General features: G+C 38.1%; 4 protein-coding genes across 4 annotated transcripts; 3 read left to right on the top strand and 1 right to left on the bottom strand.

Annotated features, from left to right (window-relative positions):
- The first annotated feature begins 1,902 nt into the window (after positions 1-1,902).
- On the top strand, positions 1,903-4,295 carry tmem205 (transmembrane protein 205). The gene is made up of 4 exons (XM_056753273.1): positions 1,903-2,148; positions 2,917-3,018; positions 3,093-3,256; positions 3,434-4,295. The coding sequence occupies exons 2-4, from the start codon at positions 2,919-2,921 to the stop codon at positions 3,734-3,736; spliced, it is 567 nt and encodes a 188-aa protein (XP_056609251.1). The 5' UTR covers positions 1,903-2,148; positions 2,917-2,918; the 3' UTR covers positions 3,737-4,295.
- Positions 4,296-7,196: 2,901 nt separating this feature from the next.
- rab3db (RAB3D, member RAS oncogene family, b) lies at positions 7,197-14,982 on the top strand. Its single transcript, XM_056754035.1, has 5 exons — positions 7,197-7,299; positions 9,657-9,890; positions 13,001-13,119; positions 13,198-13,322; positions 13,472-14,982. Exons 2-5 carry the CDS (start codon positions 9,657-9,659, stop codon positions 13,651-13,653), a joined length of 660 nt encoding a protein of 219 aa, XP_056610013.1. The 5' UTR covers positions 7,197-7,299; the 3' UTR covers positions 13,654-14,982.
- Positions 14,983-16,463: 1,481 nt separating this feature from the next.
- On the top strand, positions 16,464-20,955 carry epor (erythropoietin receptor). Its single transcript, XM_056754031.1, has 8 exons — positions 16,464-16,600; positions 16,813-16,948; positions 17,081-17,250; positions 17,351-17,502; positions 17,640-17,796; positions 17,888-17,975; positions 18,072-18,159; positions 19,036-20,955. The coding sequence occupies exons 1-8, from the start codon at positions 16,519-16,521 to the stop codon at positions 19,732-19,734; spliced, it is 1,572 nt and encodes a 523-aa protein (XP_056610009.1). The 5' UTR covers positions 16,464-16,518; the 3' UTR covers positions 19,735-20,955.
- Positions 20,843-22,662, bottom strand: swsap1 (SWIM-type zinc finger 7 associated protein 1). Its single transcript, XM_056754032.1, has 2 exons — positions 22,264-22,662; positions 20,843-21,656 (listed from the first exon to the last, which is right to left on the bottom strand). Exons 1-2 carry the CDS (start codon positions 22,522-22,524, stop codon positions 21,075-21,077), a joined length of 843 nt encoding a protein of 280 aa, XP_056610010.1. The 5' UTR covers positions 22,525-22,662; the 3' UTR covers positions 20,843-21,074.
- Positions 22,663-22,694: the final 32 nt, after the last annotated feature.

The following is a 22,694-nucleotide window of genomic DNA, read 5'->3' as shown; positions in this document are numbered from 1 at the left end:
TTTTCAGCTTGCGTTGATGCTTTCAAATGTGTTATGACACTTGCCAACAATGGTTGAGCAAAACCTACCAAATCAAAGTAATTTTCTAATTAACTGTGTTTATCTTTCCATTAACATCATTTCTGTTCTTTTTTCCCGGTTTGTGCAAATACATCCTGAAAAATGACCAAACCAAAATAACATCATAGAAACGCACAGACCAAAGATTATCAGAAGTGAGAATATGCATATGATTTATTGACACTACGTGGTCTTATAAAAACCAAAATCATAAAAGAGACCAACTAAAAGATAATAAACTGAAATGGAAACATCCGTTGCAACACTAAACAAAATGAAAACGACATACATATGGGCAGCTAAATTATGTCTAAGCCTCCATCGATGGTTTTTCATAGGTCTTAAAGATAAAATACAAGACCGTGATTTATAAAGGACTAAAAAAAATCCTTAAGTGTTTTTGGTCATCAAAACTACTGATTAGCTGCTTCACAAGCATCTATCCAATCACTGTACACGTCCACGGGTTCCGAGAGATCTGAGTTGCTACTTAAGGAAAAACTACATCACATTGATGGCTATGACAAATTACTTCATACATACATCTCTCTATCCTACACCATATAACAATATTTATATTCTTATATATATCACAAAAGGATACACGTTATGGGTGTCTGGAACTCTTCTAGGCACACAGTACACGATATTATCCCCGTATTTCGACTTCGTTCCCTGGAATAAGAGAAAAGCATTTTACAGTGCTTGTTTATTCGAATGCAATGCAAATTAAATTATTATTTTGAATATGAAAACAGTGGTAAGTCTTACATCTTAACATCACATGATTTTTCGTGGTTACAGAAGGGGCACGTAAACTGGGTATCCAAATTTCCCGTCATCTTCTTCTTGGGAGGGGGTTTTCTTTTTGACTTTCTGCGACCCATCTCGCCAAAGACTTAACGTGGGGAAAAGACATGTCAAGAAAACACACAAAATTAGAGGAATGTGACACACAAATGAATGTAAACAATAAAATATTGATCCTTATGTAAAGATAGAGTTTTAATAAAGCAAGGAGATATTGCTCCTTAAATACTGAATGTTAAACGAGAAGCCAAAACTCTAGAAAACACCTAACGTTGGTCAGCTGAACTTTATTGTGTAACGTAACGCAACATCCATGTAAACAAACAAATCAGGACATCTTAAAATAAAAGCCGAGTTGCAAGCAAACAGCCCGCGCATAGCTCTTAAATCATCATTAACTCATAAATAGCAAATCAAGTAAATTACATAAGACATTAGTGGTTAAATCCTCTTACCGCTTTGCGATTAATATGAATGAATTCTCAGAGAAACCAAACCACACCGCCGTTAGAGAATAAACAGAAGATTAACTTCCGCTCACTCTTCTTCTTCGGAGTTTTCGACGTTGCTGCATCTTGTAGCGCCACCTGCTGTTCACAGCGTTTTTATATCCTAAATAGTGTGTACAACAATAAATCCCCATAGAACGGTAACAGGACAAACACATCCTTTATATACATATACAATAATAATAATAGAAATAACAATAAACAGCAATTTTGGTCGCTGGAGAAAGTTTATTTTAACATTTAAATGTAAAACTTCGTGTTACGCAAACCTGTAATTTAAATAACAAAAACGTGTATATTACATATTACGTCGTTGTTTATTTTCTAAGTAGAGATGTTCACATTAGAAGCACCAAGAATATAAATATGATTTTACAACCAGTAGCTTTGCACGATAAATGGGGTATCATATGCGGCTGTGTATTTGAACAACAGATAGTGATTGGTTATCATGCTCATAAGGGGCGGGTCTACTCGAGAGTGGGCTTTATATTGAATAACAAAGACGGCTAAATATTTTGTCCGGATCCCCTCAAAACTGATCGGAGAGAAAAGCACATTAATAGGAACCGAACCAGGGTACATATTCTTTAAAAGGTTTATTATCTTAAGCGTGCCATTCTTGCGTGGAACACGCCTCCTACTTGGGACACACCCCCTGTCTGACCATTACGGAAGTCTTGCAACGCTCTTTTGACATTAGTTAAGTAAGTTAGTAACGGAACAGAAAGCCAACGGGTTGCAAGTGGATCCCAAACCTGACCGATCGGTAAGTATAGTGTATATAAAGTCTGGGCTCTTTGTTGTTTAACGTAACTTACATGTTATCAGCATTATGTCACGCGGGGGGCTTCTTATCTCATAACGTTAATTGCATAAGCTTAGATATTTCGTAAGCAACTTCAATGTGTTTTTATAAAGTGTCTGAATGTGCCCGTTTAGATACTTGACGGCAGATTGTGTAGACAAGCTTTATATTGAAATAAAATTTTACCTTAAGCTGCATTGATGCATTTTGCACTTTATCAATACGTTGAACATGCATGTGTAATTAAAGGGATAGTTCACCCAAAAATGAAAATCCTGTCATCATTTACTCACTTTCGAGTTGTTCCAGATCTGTAGACATTTCCTTTGTTCTGATAAACACGGTGAAAGATTTTTGGAAGAACGCTTATAATCAGACAGATTTTGCCCCCCATTGACTCCCATAGTAGGAAAAAAGACAATGGTAGTCAAAAGTGCCCCAGAACAGTTTATTGTCCTACATTCTTCAAAATGTCTTATTTTGTGTTAAACAGAACCCCCAAAAAATAGATTCCGTCATTTTTCCTACTATGGTAGTCAAGATCTGTCTGGTTTTAAGCATTCTTTAAAATATCTCTCTCTGTGTTCATCAAAACAAAGAAACTCGAAGGTGAGGAAATGATGACAGAATTTTCATTTTGGGTGAAGTATCCCTTGACTCTCAAAGGTTTTATGCGTGCCTAAAATCTCCCAAACATAACCATATTTATCCTATTTATTTTATTTTAAGAGATGGGTACTGAGGGGGATCCAACTGATTTGGTGAAGGTGCTTCACCTTTTGGTGATCTCATTCACCTGGGGAATGCAGGTGTGGGTGTCCTTCATAGCAGGTAATACAAGCGTTATTTAATTTTTTTTTCAATTTATTTCAAATGCTTTTCACCCATTTTTTTCTCATCCTCAGGATTTGTGCTGATATCCCAGGTTTCAATGCACACATTTGGTCTTGTCCAGATGAAATTGTTTCCCTTCTATTTCTACTGTCTGCTGAGCGGTAATGCTATAAATCTGGCCATATATGCAGTGTATCATCCCAGAGAACTGCTAGACTGGCATGAGGGCATACAGGTAACCAGTTAAAACTTTATTATTATTTTTACACCATTAAAACAAGCCAAAATACTTCCTAAAACAGCAGAATATATTTATAGCGACAGATGATGTGGGTACTGGGATGCCATGTTGATGAATGTCAGTATAAACTCATCAGCCAGCTTAACAAATTTTGTTTTCTTCACTGAACAGATGACTCTGTTTTTTGTGCCCGTGATCATGGCGGGTCTGAACGCGCAGTGGTTCGGCCCGTCTGCCACAGACAGCTTGCTGGTCATGAGAGAGATCGAGCAGGAACATGGGCTGGGGGCGGAAGTGGGCATGGGCTCCAGCAGGGAAGGATACACTAAACTCCGCGAGCGGGATCCGAAATACAAGGAACACAGAACCATTTTCTATCGCTTTCATGGTCTGTCCAACCTCTGTAACCTCTTTGGCTTTATTTCCACTACAGTTAATCTGGTTTACCTCGCCCTCCATTTAGGAACTATATGAGTGTTCTTTAAATGAGTGTTTTTGGTAAGAGCAAAAGTCTACATGAAGCAGGTGTATGTTTTCAGAGCAGAATTCAGTGCCTGATGTCTTTTAACTTTTTCTTTGTGTGTTTTATTTTGTCTTGAAAGTAATATCACGTAAACAATGAGAATTTCAGTACTTTATTGTACTTGTAAAAAATGAATCTCAGACTCAGAAAATAACCCAGTTCTTTTTATTTACAATGTCCGGAAAATTATTTGTTGTTTCACACAGTTTTTTGGAGCATTACTCGTCTTCTATTATATAAAAAGAATACATTTCTCTCAATATTTTAGCATTGTGTGTTTCCTGGGGACAAACTTGATGTAAAACTTATGAAAGGCTGTTCTTTGTATAGCACAGCAGAATAAATGTAAACGAACATTTGATCATCTTTGTGAATGTGATGTCTGACCATAAAGTCAACTTATTTCCTGTCATCATTTTGGAGCTTATGGAAAATTCTTGTGTTACCGTAACAGTTTGTGCTGTTCTGAAAAAGTCACAATTTCACAAATAAAAAGAAAAGTTAAATCTTTGCTTTAGTATGAACTACACTTAATTGCCGTATTGTTCAATAATAGTATAAAGGTATATTTTTTCCAAAATGTTCTGAAAACATTGAAAATGTTCCTTTTTAATTTTTGAAGGATTTCTCTGGGTTACAGAAATCACTACAGCAGTAGTGATAACAACAAGTAACGTAGGCAAAGAAAAAAAATGATTACTTTTGTTATTTGTTTATATACTGTATACAGTTGTGCTCAAAAGTTTACATACCCCTTGCCGAATCTGAAAAAAGCTAAAACATTTGGAAGAATAAGAGTATTTTTGAAAATGATGGTTTATTTTTAATCCTGCCCCGAGCAAGTTATTTCACTTAAGAAATGTTAACATAAAGTTAACACCAAAGAATAATAACAGAATTTCTCAAAATATCCCAGGGCTAAAGTTTACATACCTGCGGTTCTTAATACTGTATGATGTTGCCTAAACAATCAATGACTGTTTTTATGTTTAGTCATGTTTAAGGGTTTCTAATTTGGCAATTGTTTGGAATTTTCCACGACATTCTTATTTATTGAGATGAACTTGTACATGTGTGTATATATATAGCCTATATATTTTTTATCTGACCGGCCCACATAACAAAAATGGTTCGAGGCCCCTCTGGCATTTGCCAGAATTACCTGTTAAACCAATCTCTGCAGAACAACTAATGCTGTAAATGTGTAAAAACAAAGTTAAAAACATCTAAACTTAGTCACTGATGTCAATTGATGTTTAGATTAGTGGTCCTAATATTACTATCAGAAAATAAATGACAAACAATAGGATGAGCTAGCAATTTTTTATTAGAAATTGTCATCAGATAATAACACAAGTGAACTTTCAGCATTTATGTTTATATAATTATTATTATTATATATATATATATATATATATATATATATATATATATATATATATATATATATATATATATATATATATATATAAATTTAGGTATGTTAAAACAATTGTCATTTTCTTGTTAACATTTTTGGATTCTCTTGTGTATTATCGTCACAAAACTTCAACATTCGCCTATTACTATTATTTCCCATCAGTTACAGATTGGTACCCATCACAATAAAGTAAGCCTGGGCTCCGACTGGAATAACGGGGATGGACAAGGCTGGAACGTCGGCAGGAGAACACTGGTTGCCGGCTGGACAAGGCTGGGCACTGGCTGGAACGCAGGCTGGACAAGACTGGGCGCCGGCTGGAATGCCGGACCGGAGGCCGGATGCTGGACCAGACTGGACTCCGGCAGCTAGACCGGAATGGACTCTGGATGCTGGTTAAATTAGGATTTTTTAGTTGTTTTTAAAAACATACTTTACAAAAAACATTACTGGTGGGCAACTTGAGACAAAAAAATCGCACTGATATATTTTAAGATATGTTGTGCAAGTTTTCTTTGTTTGAGACACCTCAAACATTTAAGTAAGTCTGGCGCTTAAGCCCATTCTGGGAAACATATATATTATAAAAATACTTTTAGTAAATGGCGTTCTACTAATACCCAGCATGTTTTAACGGTTCTGTTTACATCAGAGCAGTATTTGCACATTGTTTTATTACAGTTTTTAATTTCTTATATTTCCCAAAAATGAAAATTCCCCTCAAATTGTTCCAAACCTGTATAAATGTCTTTGTTCTGTTAAACACAAAGAAAGATATTTCAAAGAATTTCAGCAACTGGGATTTCTGGGGCACCATTGACTACCATAGTAAAAATAATTATTGTATATATATGTTATTTCTGTTGACACAAAATAAAATATTTTAAAGAATTCAGGAAAACAAACAGTTCTGTGGCACATTGGACAACCATTTAAATGGTAGAACTATCTTTCTTAAATGATGACAGTGTTTTCATTTTTTAGGTGAACTAAGCAGGAAGAAAACACAGTTTATTTTAATCAGTTGTTTTGCACATCCTCAGATGTAGATCAATTGTACGATATTATATTTTCATAGATGATTTTTTAATTGATTTTATTTAAGTCATAAGCAGCTGTATATTTTTAAATATAAAGGAAAACCCTGCATTTACATTTACTTTGATCATAAGTGGAGGTCAACCGAAATGGGGTTTTCTTTGGCCGATGCCGATTTTTAGAAATAAGACGAACCAATGACCGATTTTTTTGCGCCAGTTTTCTTTTTTCCACCTCATCTCACTAAATCGAATTAAATCATAGGTGGAAGGAAGAGCATAACATATATAAAGTTAATATTTGTAGGACGGATCCCTCTCCAGATTTTGGGGTTTATGAAGATAAGGAAGCGCGTCATTCTGCACTGCGTCTGATCGCGCGCAAATACTTGTAATGTTTTAAGGCTAGTAAATCAATAATAACATTAAAGATTTAATGTTACGAAATACTTTTAATAATACTAAATCCAGACGTTACTTCCGGGTTGAAGTGGGAAGTATCGAATTTCCGAGAGCTCGGGTGGGAAGCATAAATCCGACCTCAAACCATCGTATGAAACACAACTGACTCAACTGAAATGTTTTCTAAATGAATGTCAATACAAGCCACCTTTTAAACGAATCTATAGTGCTGAAACGACGCATCGCATTAATCAATTACGTCGATCACATCAATTAATTAAATGCTTCTCCAAAGCATTTATCTCTATGACGACAGCTCCAGTATCCTGACCATCAGTGTTAAATAAAGCATAACACTATAACTAATGACACAATAAGGGTTATCTTATTTATTCATACAGACAAAGTGTTTTATCATAATGTTTTTTTTTCTCAAAAGAAATACATTGAAAAAGTCCAGAGCTTTAGAAATACATCTGAAGTGTGTCGTCTGAAGTGTGCGTGCGCGTGCAGGTCCTGGACGCACGCACGCACGCACGTACGCGCGCACACTGTAGATCTCTCTTGCACACAAACGCACGAGTTTCTTGTATTGCTGTTCCCACCCGAGGAAATCCCGTTGGTGCACAATACAACGCTGGCTATCCGTGTTAAGGTAAGCCAAAAAAACGATAGCAGCTCTATGAACTTGATACAATTACGCTTTTGTAAAAGTTCTTTTTAGTCTTGATATTGAATCGAGATTTTTGGTCCAGATCCCGTTTTGTGTTGGCACCAGAAGACGGGTTTTAAAGAAACTTCCGTATGGAATACAAAAATAATACATTCTAGTCCTCTTTTTATGTAGTCTTAATAATGCATCAGTTAGTTACATTAGGATATGATGGCATTGTGTGGTTGTTACTTTACACATCTGAAATGAGAATGTGCGTCCGGTTTGTGGACAAACTGGACATCTGCCAGACGATCAATAGAGACAGAGCAGTACCATGGTTACAAGAGACACTATCCCTCAAAACACCATTTGGTCCTCAGGCAGGGCAGTGGTGAAAGATGTCAGATGAGGTAAATGTTGGTCCTGGTGTCCATAACAGATTCCACAGTTGCATCTCATAGTTGAAGGAATGATCCTGTCTAAAATTGAGTTGTAAAGTGTTAATTGTATTTGTTTCATTGTATTGTGTTAAACTGTATGCTGTATTATTGCATCCAATTCCAACTTGGGTTTCTAGAAATAAAACCATGGTACAGGAAGTTGGTATTACCCACAACTGTCACAAAAAATCTAAAAGCTTCTTGCACAATTTGTGAATTTATTTTTAGAGTAAGATTTTTATGAATGTGGTGTCTTATGTACCAGATTTCATAACCATTTGGATTTTTTGCAGATAAAGGGCTGGTGGTGTTGGGAGTCATATACAGTTATTGATTTAATACTCTCATGGGATAATCGACTCTTAGACTGAGACGAGCATCATGTGTTCTGCTTTGTGGCTAATGGACCAAGAGACGTGCTGAGTGCATTTGGCTATAAAGTCATTAAACTTTAAAATGAATGAGTATATCTGCCTTGTCGATGTGTTTCATTGAAGAGGTTTGAGGGGTTCAACAGGACACGCATCTGAACTGCAAAAGGTACATTATAAAACCGTCAGTTCTGGTCTTGATTCTGATTGGCTATGCCGAGATCTAAGCCGTCGTAAAATACCGCGATTTACAACAGCTGACCGCATTACAAAGCCTAAATATCACTTAATTTACTTTACTTTATGATACCTTGCCACGCATATGGAATAAGCGTTTTAGAAACTCACAACGCCCTTAGCTGTTGTAAAATGCGCTGTAACCCACTGCTTCTTGGGGCTTATTGCTTTTAAAAAAAACGAAACCCTAAAGTAGCAAGTTTTATTTGGCTTGAGTTTTCTTCTATGTTACATTGGTTTTTACACCGTCAACACCAGACGTGAGCGGCGCGACTGCTTGTTCTAATGGGACTGTCGTGCCACATCCAGTTTGGACAAAATGTAAAATTATAATGGGTTCTTCTGTTGCGTCGTGGCGCGTCCGGTGTAGACACAGCGTTCTCATGCTCACTACTTGATGGGACTTTCTAGGTACTAAAAACGTATTAAAAAGAAAATGATTTTACTCAATCTCTCATGTCATTTTAAATAAGTGTGACTTAATTTAATTTGGAGTCCAAACAACGCCGGACCCCATTGACTTCCATTGAATGGACACGAAACCTTTGAGGCATTTCTCAATATTTTCTACCTTATTTTTGTTAATGTAAGATTGCTTGTGTTTAAGCTCATTTTTGTTAGAGTACTTTAGCTTCTTAAAACAGGAAGACTGTTATTTCAAAACCTGTGTTTCATATTTACTTACCCAATCGTTTTGCAACCCTGAAACATAACAGATACCAAGACCACCGAAAGCGCTCCGAGAAAGCAGTCTGGACACAGTTTGAATAATCTCTAAGCAAGCATTTTAAATGAACATCTCTCGGTGTGCAAAGGCCGGGTACACGGATCAAAGTACTTAAGTGCCAACGTAACGTCCTAACCCGTAACGCCCCCTCCAAATCCACAAACTTGCCCATTCGGCAAGAGTGAGTTCAAAGAGATGCTGTTTAAACAAGTGCTCTCGTCGACTCGAGACAAAAGCTTCTGTTTTTGTTGTAGCATCTCCACCTCTGGAGAGGAGTCGTGCTCGCAGCCTTTTCAATGTGCCTGTGCTCTTTGTTCGTGTGCCCGTCTCCATGGAGATTGTCTCCATCAGAGGACAGCTGCAGGCAATGTCTGACTGATCAGCAGGCCGGTGGAGGGGAGAGGCAGGGTTTTAGTTCCATTCTCAGGAGTTTTGCTGTTAGCTGGGGTATTTCGGACAGTGATGATGCCAGGTCTGCCAGGCCAAAATCTGAACATGAATAAAAAAGAACTCCACAATAGGTCATAAAATGAGCAGAATTTAATTGATGTCTTAAGTGGCTTCACTATTTCTCTCTTCCAGATGGCGACAGTGACCGACTCGCGTTTGCAGCATTCGCAGAAAGACGCGGCCGACCAAAACTTCGACTACATGTTCAAACTTCTCATCATCGGTAACAGCAGCGTCGGTAAAACCAGCTTCCTGTTTCGCTACGCGGATGATTCCTTCACATCGGCCTTCGTCAGCACAGTGGGCATCGACTTCAAGGTGAAAACCGTTTTTCGCAATAACAAGAGGATCAAGCTACAGATCTGGGTATGTCTGACCATCAGAGTCGTATACAAATATATTTTTATTAGGAAATTTAATTTGCTAATGTGTTTGAATCAATATTATGGGTTAAGTAGTCAAGCTCTATATCTGTCAACTTTATATTGCAAAAGTTATTAGAAAAACACATAAGAGACAGAATAATGTCTATATCCAGTCTATAAGTCCATTGTCTGATTTGCCAGTTAGGCAGATTGAGCCGGCATAGCATTGAATGGATCCCACTGTTCTGCGCCGTTGGGTTTGTAGTGAATGATCAGATGTTAAAGGGATGTTCTGGACCGCCAGTGTATTACCATCAACAAACAAAGATGTCTTTTGTCAGTATAGACTAAAACCTGTTTATTTGAAGAGGCACTTTAAGCTTTAAGGGGACTTTACTCTGTCTTGGATCTATATTTCATAAAACATGTTGGATCTAAGCTTCTACCAATTTATGCAGCTAAAAGAACAATTCACCCAAAGATAAACATTTGTTTTATCATTTTCTCATCCTCCAAATCTGTATACATTTACATTTAGTCATTTAGCTGACGCTTTTATCCAAAGCGACTTACAGAGAGTTCAGGGAGCAATAATACAACAGGTGCTAATACATAGTTACTAGTTTCAACAAAAGTCAGAACAATACCTGTTGAGAGAAAGAGTTCATCAGAATTTCTTTGCTCTGATGAACCAAGGGAAAGATATTTGGAAGAATACTTGTAACCAAACATTTACTACCATAGTATAAAAAATGACTGTGTTGAAGACAAACGAAGATATTTTGAAGAATTTAGGAAAGCAAACAGTTCTGGGGCACTTTACACCACCAAGAACGGTTTGGTTACAAGCATTCTACCAAATATCTTTCTCCGCGTTCATCGAAACAATACATTTATAAAGATTTGGAGGTACGTAAAGGATAACAGAACTTTTTTGGGGGGGTGAACTATCCCTTTAACCAACTAATGTGTATTATAGGCTTTATAGAAACTGTAATGAAGCACCTTTATATAAAGTAAATTTGATCCTTATAAACAGTAATCACCCGTCAAGTCTTGTAAAACCTTTAGTTAATGTGAAGCAGTTCTGATGTTAGAAATCAAAAGTTTAATAAACAAGACCAAGGATGCAATTTGCAGGATGGCTTAAAGGATAAAGCTCCGTGTTGTAACCTGAATAAGTTTAGCTAGCTCTGACTGGCAAACAGAAAAACCTTTGATGCGGTTGTTTGTTGCCCACATGCCTACAGCAGATTTGTGTTCCTATTAAAGAAAACCAGTTAGAAATTCATATCAAATCATATCAAGTGATATTCTATTTATATTGTGTGGATATGATGTAGTGTCACTTAGTAAATGTACAGTAGTACCAGATTTATAAGACAATTCTTTGATAGATTATAACCCTGCAAAGATTTCTGTGGTTAAAGATGAATTCATACGTTCTTTTCTAAATAGAAAGTTCTGTTGTGTTGTGCTCTTTGCATTTATATAGCATGTAAAGTGTTATTGGAAATGTGCACGCTCATTGTTTTGCACTCGGCTAAATAACGGTTCTTAGGGCTCTGTGTTTGTGAAACCGGTTTCTGCAGGCTCAGCGGTACATTTAGCCGTGTCTTAATGTGAGATGTGGCTCTGATCCAGTGCTGGAAAGGCTTGTTGTTTGTGTTAGATTGTCAGAGTGCTCGGATCAGAGCAGATAAAAGCTTGTCTGGTCAGGGAGAACTTCTGCATCCATCAGTGTTGACTGTCTGTCAAACCAAGACATTTGGTTTTTATAACCTGGTCTTGAAAGGAGGGCTTCTGGTGTTGTTTTATTCAGCAGTGATGCATGTGACTGCAACTCTCTTAAATAATCTCGATAGTTGTTGTGATAAGTGATAATTGGCGTTTTGTTTAAAGGAAAGTGTTCATAGTTTGCTCTTTCATAGATAAGGGGATCTGATTTTGAGTTCTTGGTTTTGTATGTTGAGTTCTCTGTTCTGTTTAAGTATCCGCTTCGTCTCAGATGTTTCTATTGAGTGGTGTATCAAAAAATATTCAAGATAATTGATCTGTCATTTCTTTATGTACATTTTCTCTGTCGTGAGATTATCAATGGCTGGGGCAACTGTGGACATTTAAATCTCATATGACATCATAGACACCAAAATATAACTCAGACAAGGGACTGCAAACATGGAAGATGTACAACTATTTATTTAAAACTGCATTTATGTAAATATACTAAAATACTTTAGATTTTATATATTGTGTGCAAAAAAATATTACATTCTGAATGTTATTAGTTATGACATCGCCCCGCAGGAGGCTAACCAGACAAACCAGACAACTTTCGATCTTTTGTTGTTTCAGAGTCTCACAATATATTGCATATTCTCTTGTGTAGTAAAACATAATGTTATGACTGTGAATAGCATACATGGCTGCATAACTATTGACAAAAAACATGATCACATTGTATATTCACAGTACATCTATTTACATGTTGAACTCTCTGCTGTTTTAATGAAACATGTGTAAACATGAGTAAGCCAGCGGTTACCGTGGCAACAGGTTCTCTCCTCCTGATGATGGGAAAGCTCCTCATGCAAATTGTTGCATAGTTGCAACTTGCCGTGCCTGCCAACCCAGTCAATTAGTCCCTAGAACTGGTGGATCATTTTGATATTTTTTGAATTTTGAGATATGACAAAATATGTTTTTAGTTTCCCAAAAATGCAGAGATGAAATAACGACACTTAAAATGAATAATGGATATTTAAATAAATAATCATTAATGAATTGTATTTACAATTTTTTTCGAGTAATTTAATAATATACTATCAAATCTGTAACTGAAAGATCTTATAAAGTATTATTAAAATATTTTGAAAAGATTTAGTATGATTTCAAATATTTATTTAGTAAAATATGCCGAAGTTGACGCAATTGTCAAAACATACTATATTGTGGAAGTGTTTCTTAAACAACAAACTAAAAACAATGTGTGCCCTCTGCTGGTTGTCATTTATAATCTCACCATCCACCCTGCATCTCATAAATTAAAGTACAATTGAGTAAAAAATTATGAAGTATTAAAAACTCATGTGTTGTGATAATAATGTTCAGGACACGGCCGGACAGGAGCGCTACAGAACCATCACTACAGCGTACTATAGAGGAGCCATGGGCTTCCTGCTGATGTATGACATCACAAACCAGGACTCGTTCAGTACTGTCCAGGACTGGTGAGTGACACGTTCACTGTTGTCTATACTGCACGTGTGTACTAAGTATATTTATCATTCATTGTGCATTGCTGTCAGGGCCACCCAGATCAAGACGTACTCGTGGGATAACGCACAGGTGATTCTGGTGGGCAACAAATGTGACCTTGAAGACGACAGACTCGTAACGACCGAGGACGGTCTGAGGCTGGCAGATGAACTCGGTGAGCCTTTATATCCTTAAATTAGGGGAAATAATAATGCAAAAGCTTTGAGAAAAGCTGACCTGCCACCAACAGAAACATGTCAATTACTTAATGATGGATTAATATTAATCTTCTTTTTTTTACCTTTTCCTGTCTCTTGTTTTCAGGTTTCCAGTTCTTTGAGGCCAGCGCCAAAGACAACATCAACGTAAAGCAGGTTTTCGAGTGTCTGGTGGACGTCATCTGTGACAAAATGAATGAAAGCACGGATGGAGACGTTGTGTCAGACCACAAAGACACCCGTCTGCAGGAAACGTCCCCTGAGGAACGCAGCGGCTGCGCCTGCTAAGAAAAGAAAACGTACTGAGAACTTCTCTTCCTCATTGCCACCTGGAATCATCAGTGCTTTTCTTCTTTAACTTAAACCATTATCTACTGAACACGCTGAGAGCGGACGGTTCAGGTCCTGCAGCTGTACAGACAGGTACGATGAACCCTGAAGCACAGCCGCGCCTCACAAAATCATAAAAAACGTAAAGTGGTTTTCTAAGAATTGAAGGTGCTGACTCGTCTGATTTTTGTTAAAGGCTGTTTGTGGTTTTAGCATCTTATCATCACCTCACTCGTAACGTCCACGGCATTCAGCCGACAGCTACAGTATTGTCCATCACATGTCTATCTGAGGGTCCGTCTGCTTTAAATGACAGCGTTAACAGTGAGTTTGGTGGCATTGTTGAGATAAACTCACTGTGAATTGCTAAACATGTGCCATTGTCTGAAACGCACACTCTTGCAAATTGAATACAGTGTCCACTCAAAATTGACTCGCTTCTCTTGAACTTCTGAACTCAGACTGTTTAAAACCCATTGGGTCTCATTGGTGAATCACACGTTAAACCTTTTTTCTGTGTATATTGTTCAAGAATCAGTTTGTCGTTGTTGCAAGGTTTTATGAACTTTTACTCAGAAAGAAGGGCCATTGTTTGACAGCCAGTGCTTGCCAGTATCACTTTTCTGTTGTCCTTGTTTTAAGTTCTGAAATCCAGTATATCACCGGAGGTCTCAAAAGGTCAGAGCAGGTTTTGCCAGTCCTCCAATGAATTGTGATTACTTTTGTGGAAGTATTCAGCAGTGCCTGTAGATTTTTGTATAATACAATGTAGTACAGAAACCGCTTATAATATTTTATCTCTAATTTAAAATCGTTTGTCCTTTGCACAGTATTAGAGTTTAGTGTATCTTTGGTTTTGCAATTGCTGATGTGACGTGATGTGGCCACGGTAATGTATTTGGTGATGTAACATACTGTGACACAGCGCACATTTCACCCCAAAAGGACGCAAACTTATTTTACATACATGTCTTTATGACTATCAAAATACATTGCATTGTGACATTTTCATTCAAATTAAGTGTTTTCCCTTCAATTGGTTAGTACTGTTATTTTATTTACTGTCAAGGATTGGACTACAATGTATCCTACCATAATGTAAAAATGCATTTTGTCCATTAATGTAATGAGAATTTTGGGAACAATGTGCCTGAATAAATAATGTCACCGCAGAACGTTTTAGGATTAAATGTAAAGGTTTCATTGTTTGTTCAGCAGCAGGAGTGAGTTTTGGACTGTGATGTTTTGTACTGACTCTCGTCGTCTCTATCTGTCTCCCTGCAGGCTCTGTTGGCTGTCTGTTATGTCCAGAGTTTCTCTGTCAGAGATAAAGGCCTTGTGCTTTGTCCTATAACTCCTTTCCCGCGTGTTTTTATCTTGTCTGGTAATATCGAGTCATTTTACTGTTGTGTTTCAATACAAACCCCCAAAACCCGCCCATGCTTTGTCGGTGCCCATGCGATCCACCCTGTATGAACATGTACAGCATCAAAACCCATGTGTTACCCGTGTGTCCGTTTTTACCCAAGATAGATCTACTTACAAGATGAACTAAATATTTGTTATTTTCGGCAAAATTGTATTTTCGTCACCATGGTGTTCGGATGTGGTTGGTTTATAAGATGTAATTTTGCCTTTCCTAGGGTGTTGCTCAGGTGTTCAGGGTGCGTTTTATTTAATACCTTAAATTTCTTTTGATATTATGCTCCCCATGGCACTTATTTAAGGAGTGTTATGGCTTTAAACGTGTTTTCATGTACCTTAGAAGAAAACGAATAAAGCAGACTTCGTATCAAGTGTGTTTCTGCAGGGTACATGTCTAAGGAACCCGAAGGCCGCTTGCCGTTTTGTGCGCTCCCTCGGTGGTCTGTAATTTACGACCGCGTGGTCGTATCTTTGGCACGTTCTCTGCTTTTATCTCAGTGCCCAGAAAACTTTGACAAAGAGACTTCCTGTGTTTCATTTTCCTGTTACCCAAACTTCATGGCCAAAGGAAATGAGGGACACGAATCATAACCTCACCTGAAAAATGTGTAGACAAGCTGCCATCTCATGTCTTATTTCGACTCACTCACATTCATTTGAGGAACGTCATTTCTATTGAACGCACATGCTACAAATTCCTTTCCAAAAATACCTTTTATAGAAATGAAACCTTCTAGGGCACTTATCAGGTGTTAAATACGCTTTTAAACAATGTCCCGGGTCGAAATAACGGTAAAGACGTGGCGCAGTGATAATGGGCAGTAGGCTTCAGGCGTAACGGATTGGTTCGCAATGCTTGAGCTTATCTGTGTGTAAGAGAGCCTCGGCGCAGAACTGATAACGCAGGTTGCGCACAAAATAACAAGAGTGTTAGACTATGATAAAAAGCACCGGTTACTGTTTACAGAATAACATCAGAGCAGGTTCGCTTTTAAAAACGCCTCCAACTGGGCACCAGTTTGTATACGTAACATGCATCAAGTGCCAAAAACATTTTGATATCCTTACATGTCAAATGAGAGGTATATAATTTCAAAAACTTGATGTATGTATTTGTATGTTTGATTGCATGTAATTCTGTGTCGTGCCAGGAAATATTGAGAACTTTAAATACTATGGACAGCAAGTTCTCTTTGTTAAGCTCCTCCCGGTAAACAGCAAACATTTGGCGCTCCGCCTCTGAATAGTAAGAGTAAACACACTGTCCTGACACACTGGCAGCTTATCAGATGTTATGCATGGTGTCTGCAAAACCATCTACAAGAACTGGTCATCTATATGGAGGATCATTTCTGGACCGTTACACAGAGCGGCGATGCGTTTATATGAGTGACAAAAATGAGGATTGATACATTGAAAGTTGTTGCCGTGTTGTGCGTTGCTTTCGTCACTATAGGAGGACAGAGTTTTGAGAGTAAAGGTAAGGAAAAACTTTTGACACACAATGTGCTTTGAATAGATTTTTAGTTGTGGCAAATGAACTCCTTCATCATAATTTTTTTCTACTCCAATGCATCATAACGTATTTACTTCTTGTATGAGCTTTGTAAAACGTTATAAAAAAACAGTCTGTTCATCTTTTTTTAATAACACCAATAATGGGCTTTGTTTATAATAAAAACAATTCCTCAGTGGCCCAGTTACTTCACGACGAAGCAGATGATCTCAAATGTTTCGTGGAGGGCAAGAAGGATCTGACCTGCTTCTGGGAGGAAGAACTGGAAAGAAGGAATTCACATGATCGATATACATTCATATATTCGTACGAGTAAGTCAATAACACATGAGTGTGCTCCATGAAGGAATATTTACACAATACATTCTGAATACGTAGATGTTATAGACGCACCGTTGTCACTTGAAGAAAAAATCATTTTTGATGTTTCTTATGTTTTCTAAGGAAAGAGAAAAGCAGAACGTGTGATGTTTCATCGCTGTCTTTATTAGCCAGCAACAGAACCGTGTTTCTCTGCAAACTCCCTCAAATCTTATTCTTCACGGTCCTTCACGTGCAGGTCCTTTACGATGGTCGGATGCTCTACAATCGCAGTCTGAATGTCGAGAATGTCTGTAAGTCGATTTCAACTGAGCCATAAAGTATCACACACACATGCTCAAGAGAAGGTCGAGTGTTTTCGCAACATGCCTCACGACGGCTTTCCTCTTTCAGTGTTTCTCGATCCTCCCAGAAACCTCACAGTGGTGAGCTCAGGAAAAGAAGGGCAGTTAAACGTGAGCTGGTTGCCGCCGCTTCTCAAATACATGGATGACAGTATGATATATGAGGTCAGATACGCAGTGGAGGGAAGTCACATGGGCAAGGTGCGTCCTTTTTTATCGTATGCTAGCTTGTCAATAACATCTTGCATAGTTACGTGAGTTCGAGACTTCTCTTGTTTTAATGTAATACTGATATGTATTACTCTTTACAATCTGGGGGATGGTCACATCTTTTAAAGGTGGAGGAAATAAAAGCCAGCACAAAGCTGATCCTGCGTGGGTTACAGCCCGGCACCCGGTACAAGGTGTGGGTCCGCATCAAACCCGATGGCGTCGCCTATGATGGTTACTGGAGCGCCTGGACTGAACCTGTGTTCAGAGCTACGCAGCCAAGCGGTAAATGTTGTGAAATATATAGTAATGGTATCATAAAATACCTTTCACCTTTGAGATTAGAGAAGTTTTTGTGTCTTTCCTTTTGCAATAGACATGGATCCCCTAATCGTGTTGCTGGTTCTGTTCATTGCATTGATTCTTTTCATACTGTCTGTGACTGTGATTCTGTCCCACCACAAGTAAGTCTTCAAATGTCTTTTAAACGTTTAATTCAGTGTTGTCTGTACTTTGGAAAGATTGAGATGAATCATGAATTGCGTTGCTTTGCGTTACAGGTTTCTTCTAAAGAAGGTATGGCCTGACATCCCGACTCCAGAGCACAAGTTTCCAGGTCTCTTAACTGTCTATGAAGGGGATTTTAAGGTAAATTGCTCAGTTTAATAGTGATATGTCACTGTACTATAAGAAGATTCTATAGGCTTTAGGTTCACATTTAGTTTGTTTATATGTACACCTAATACAACTTGCAGTAAAATGTAGGATTTGTCACCTTTTCTTATGCTGTGTTCAAACCAAACGTGAATTATCGTGTTCCTTGCTCTTTATAATAGTTTGTTTATTTCACGCGACTGACATTAACATTGCGTAACATGGAGGGTCGAACAGAGGGTGTCAATGAGCTCTTCTCGCAGATTTCTTGATAGAGTTTACATTCTTCGACTTGTGTGGGTGATGTGATTAACGCGCGTTCGCATTGGTGTTACCTGGCGAGATTTTGCGTATATTAGCAGATTTGCATTGACATTGTATGTAATTTATCGCTTAATTCATGTTTGGTGTGAACACAGCATTAGGCTGTAAAAGTAATGCATCCAAGACACTTAGAAATGCATTTTTTGTCTGCCATACTTGGTTCAAAACATTACAAACTCAACTATATGGTTAAAGTAATGATTATATCCATATCAGCATTTTGGGTTGAAACAACCCAGCATAGGTTCATTTATAACCCAACGGTTGGGGTTTGTTCCTTTTTAACCCAACTATGGGTTTAAGGTAACAGAATAAAATACAGAATAACAAAAAGAAAAAGAAAAAAGAGGTCCAATAACAAAATATCAATTGATATCTAAATAATACTTGAAATCTGGATTAAAAAACGAAATCTAAATTACAAAAATCTAAAAGTGTTCTTTCTCATCGAAGAGACGTTTCTTTGACAGTGTTGTTGTTCTAGGACTTACAAAACATTTGTCAATAAATTAAGTTAACGACTATTTTGCTTTTCTTCTGACACAGGAGTGGATGAGACAAAATAACGGGAATATGTGGGGAAGATCCGCTCACATCTACGCAGAGGAACTTCCTTCACCTCTAGAGGTTCTGTCAGAGATCTCGCTGGCCAGCAATGCAACCTCCCAAATAGAAGAGAGAAGAACTTTGGAGGAGGAAGAAGAGAAGACGGAAAGTGAGGGAACCGACTCCGGAATAACCGGCAGCTGGCAGGAACCTTCTCAGGCCCATTGGTTTATGGAGCAGTTAAGGGCGCTTCAGGAAAACCCGCAGTCTCTTTCCCAGTCGATGTTACTGGAGTCACCTGACACGTACGTCACTCTGAACCAGAACTCCCAGCATGCTCGAGCCGAAGACGACAGCCAGGTGGACGATATCTGCGATGAGTCGTTACCTCTGCAGACATTGTTCAGCAACTCGGGAACGTCGTCTTTGAGTGCCTCGCAGTCCGACCTCGGCTCTCTCCAGCAGAGCTCGGGTTCGGGCAGACTGTCGTCACAATCCAGCTTTGAGTATCCAAACCACACGTGGCCATCCAATAGGCCGGGGTACACCTACATGGCCGTCGCGGACTCGGGGGTTTCCATGGACTACAGCCCGATGAGCTCGAGCAGGATAGAGGATCTTGGGAAACGGGTGATCTACACCAATGAATACAAAAATGAGATTTTTGGCCACAAGTGGGCGATCTCCGGTCAGTGTTGAATCTGGATACCAACGAGAGGATTTATATTTGATCTGGATTTATCTTGGAGACATGGCGTTTGAGGCGCATGTGAAAACACTAGGAGGTTTGAGAGGACAAATGGTATTCCATCATATATAATAAGCTAATTCTGGTCTAAAACTATGGCAGCTGTTCATCTTTATCATAGATTTTCAATTTCAATTGTGAATCATTTGGTCTGGCATTGTCCACCGCTATACATCCAATCTACCTTGGACGCATTATATATGTTGTCATATAAATAAGTTGTAAAATGTGTTTTTGAGGTTTAACATAATGTATATCTTCCTTCTGTAAAACCTGTATAGACCACCATTAGACTTTATCTGAGTTACACAAAGGATAACATCCATCCAGTCCTGCTTTCTGTGCTTGGTGTGTGTTGGCTTATTTTCAGTTACTCTGGTGCATTCTGGGAATGCTCGTGTGTTGGTTTATAACCTGACAGCCGCTTGTAAGTTTACTTTACACAGGATGCTCAAATTACTGTATAGAAAACCTCCATTTTCAGTCTTTTAATAATTACAGTTTACGTTTTTTACTTATTCCTTCGGTATTAATTCACATGGAAATCAATCATGGGTCTGTGAATGACTGCTTTTTTTACAGTTTGAATTGATAATCACACCAAAAATGTGTAAATATTGCAAGTGTAAAAAGATTATGTGTGCCATAACTGACAAACTCCCTTTAAATGCAGTAAAATGTAAATAATTTTTAAGACCATTTCTATATCAATTTTTGCATTAAGATGAACATAACAAATCTGCAAACAATTTAGATTAATTGTGCATTAATAACAATGACGGAAATGATCAGTTCTTTAACTCCTTTAACGGAACCCATTCCAGCCTTTGGTATCAACTCTCAATTCCCAACGCCATGAAATTGAGAAATTATATATTTTGATCATTTGCAGCACAACTTTAAGCGTAGTTGAAAATGATTATTAACGTGTAAAAATAAGAAAAAATATTTGTATATATTAAACAGCTGTTTTTAGTCTCTTGGTTTTTAATTGTTATACTGAAATTGAAAATGTTGTTTCCTCAAACGTTACCTTAAACACAAATATAGGTGTCGTAAGACTGTTTAGTGTTTTTATTTTTAAATGACATGTCTCTTTCACACTTTACACATATGTAAGCTTTAAACATTAAATTGTCTTCCTTACAAAATAAATACTGAATTCCGAATTATTTTGTACCGTTGTGTAGATTTCGTTTAAACTCAAAATGAAGTCAAGAAAAGCTGACCCTTTTACTTGGTCAAGTATGACCTCTGAGTGACCTTACAACTGCGAAATACAGATCTTGGATTAGTTCAAATGTTTATTATCTGTCTCCACATCCTCTCTGCTGATCTTCTGCTCTTCTGGAATCTCTTGTTCTACATCAATGACTGGACGAAACTCCACCGCACCGCTCGGACGCACAACCAAACACCACTGCCGTGCCTGAACGCACCACTGGTCCTGCAGAGGACGTGTGGCTGACAGATACACCCGCCACTCCCTCTGCCCTGTCACCCCACCACCCCTTGCCTCCTCCAAGGTGCACCGCACCTGCAGGTAGCGTTCCAGTACAGAGAGGAGAAGATCTGCGGCCTGCGTTTCGCCGCCATCACATTCAGGATAAAAGGAGACTATGAACCTGCAGGATCCCTTATTCTCTCCTCTGCCGTGCAGGATCTGTGTAAGAAAAGCCGCAGTGTCATGCAGGAGGGCCGCCACGTGGGCCACAGGGCTCAGATCGTCCTGCAAGGGTCCACCTATCGGCCGGTGCAAATACCGCTCAAGATCGTCCACAATTATCAGTGAGGGAGGCGAGTCCAGCTCGTGGAGGGACGCTACGTCCTCGAGGAACTCCTCCAACGTTTTTGCGTACACAAACTTGACATTCTGGAAACAAACGTAAAAGGATGAATTGACAGTTCAGACACGTGTCTTTCTGACCGTCACCTTATTCTCGCATCAAAAGTTATTAACAGTGAAAAAGTTAAACGGACAACTATTACAAATAATTACAAAAAGGAAAAAATAGTGAATATTAGTGTGAAAGTAAAACCAATTACAATAAAAGGTTCACAATAACAAAACAATAATGAAAGTTAAATTCATTTCAGATGCAATATAATAAAAGATAAAAATGCAATAATGTATATTACTAATAAAAAATGGTGTGAATTGTCACGCATGAATAAATAATGCAGTATTCTTAGTAATAACTATATGTTGATTTCTAGATACTTTAGTTTCTTTGATCCTTACCATCTTCATTATTTTACAGTATTAACTACTTCACTCTATCAATCCACAAAGTGCAGTAATGAAAAATATAAACTACAATGTATGTATTATATATGCTATAGTAAACATGAAAGTTTGGTTTATTATTAAATTGTTTTTAATGCTCCCTGTAAAGCAAATATAGGACTGAATAAGCATGTTTGTTTCAACAGGATCTCTTGTAAAGTCTAAAGTGATGTTTCACTGGCTGTTTCAGTACCTTAAGAGCCTCTAGTTTGAGTCCCGGTATTGACCCCCTCAAAGAAACCTGTAAAGACTCAAAAGGTGTCTGTGTGAAAAACACAACTTTAAGCCCCAGATCTGTAGCCGCTGTCACCGCCGCTAGAAACAACAAACATCTGCTGCTGTCTCGGTCACCGTGCACTACAGTGTTGCTCTCTACATCCGGGGGAAATCTCACATCGCGCGTTAAAGGTCCCGATGCAAACCGCCTGAAAACGACTTCTAAAATATCAGCCATAGCTATTTATATTAAAACTGCATTTAGCATTAATATTTTTCTTGATTTTTTAACGTAAACATGACTCATCCGGAGAAACATGCTGAAGTTCCCTCTCCCGCGATCTTCGATTCGGCCCGCCCACTTTATGACGTAAGAGCCTCCTCTCAGCCGAGAAAAATATTTTATTT

This window comes from Triplophysa dalaica, chromosome 7 (genome assembly GCF_015846415.1).
Source record: "Triplophysa dalaica isolate WHDGS20190420 chromosome 7, ASM1584641v1, whole genome shotgun sequence".
Lineage (NCBI taxonomy): Eukaryota > Metazoa > Chordata > Actinopteri > Cypriniformes > Nemacheilidae > Triplophysa > Triplophysa dalaica.
This window is presented reverse-complemented; position numbering and strand designations above follow the sequence as displayed.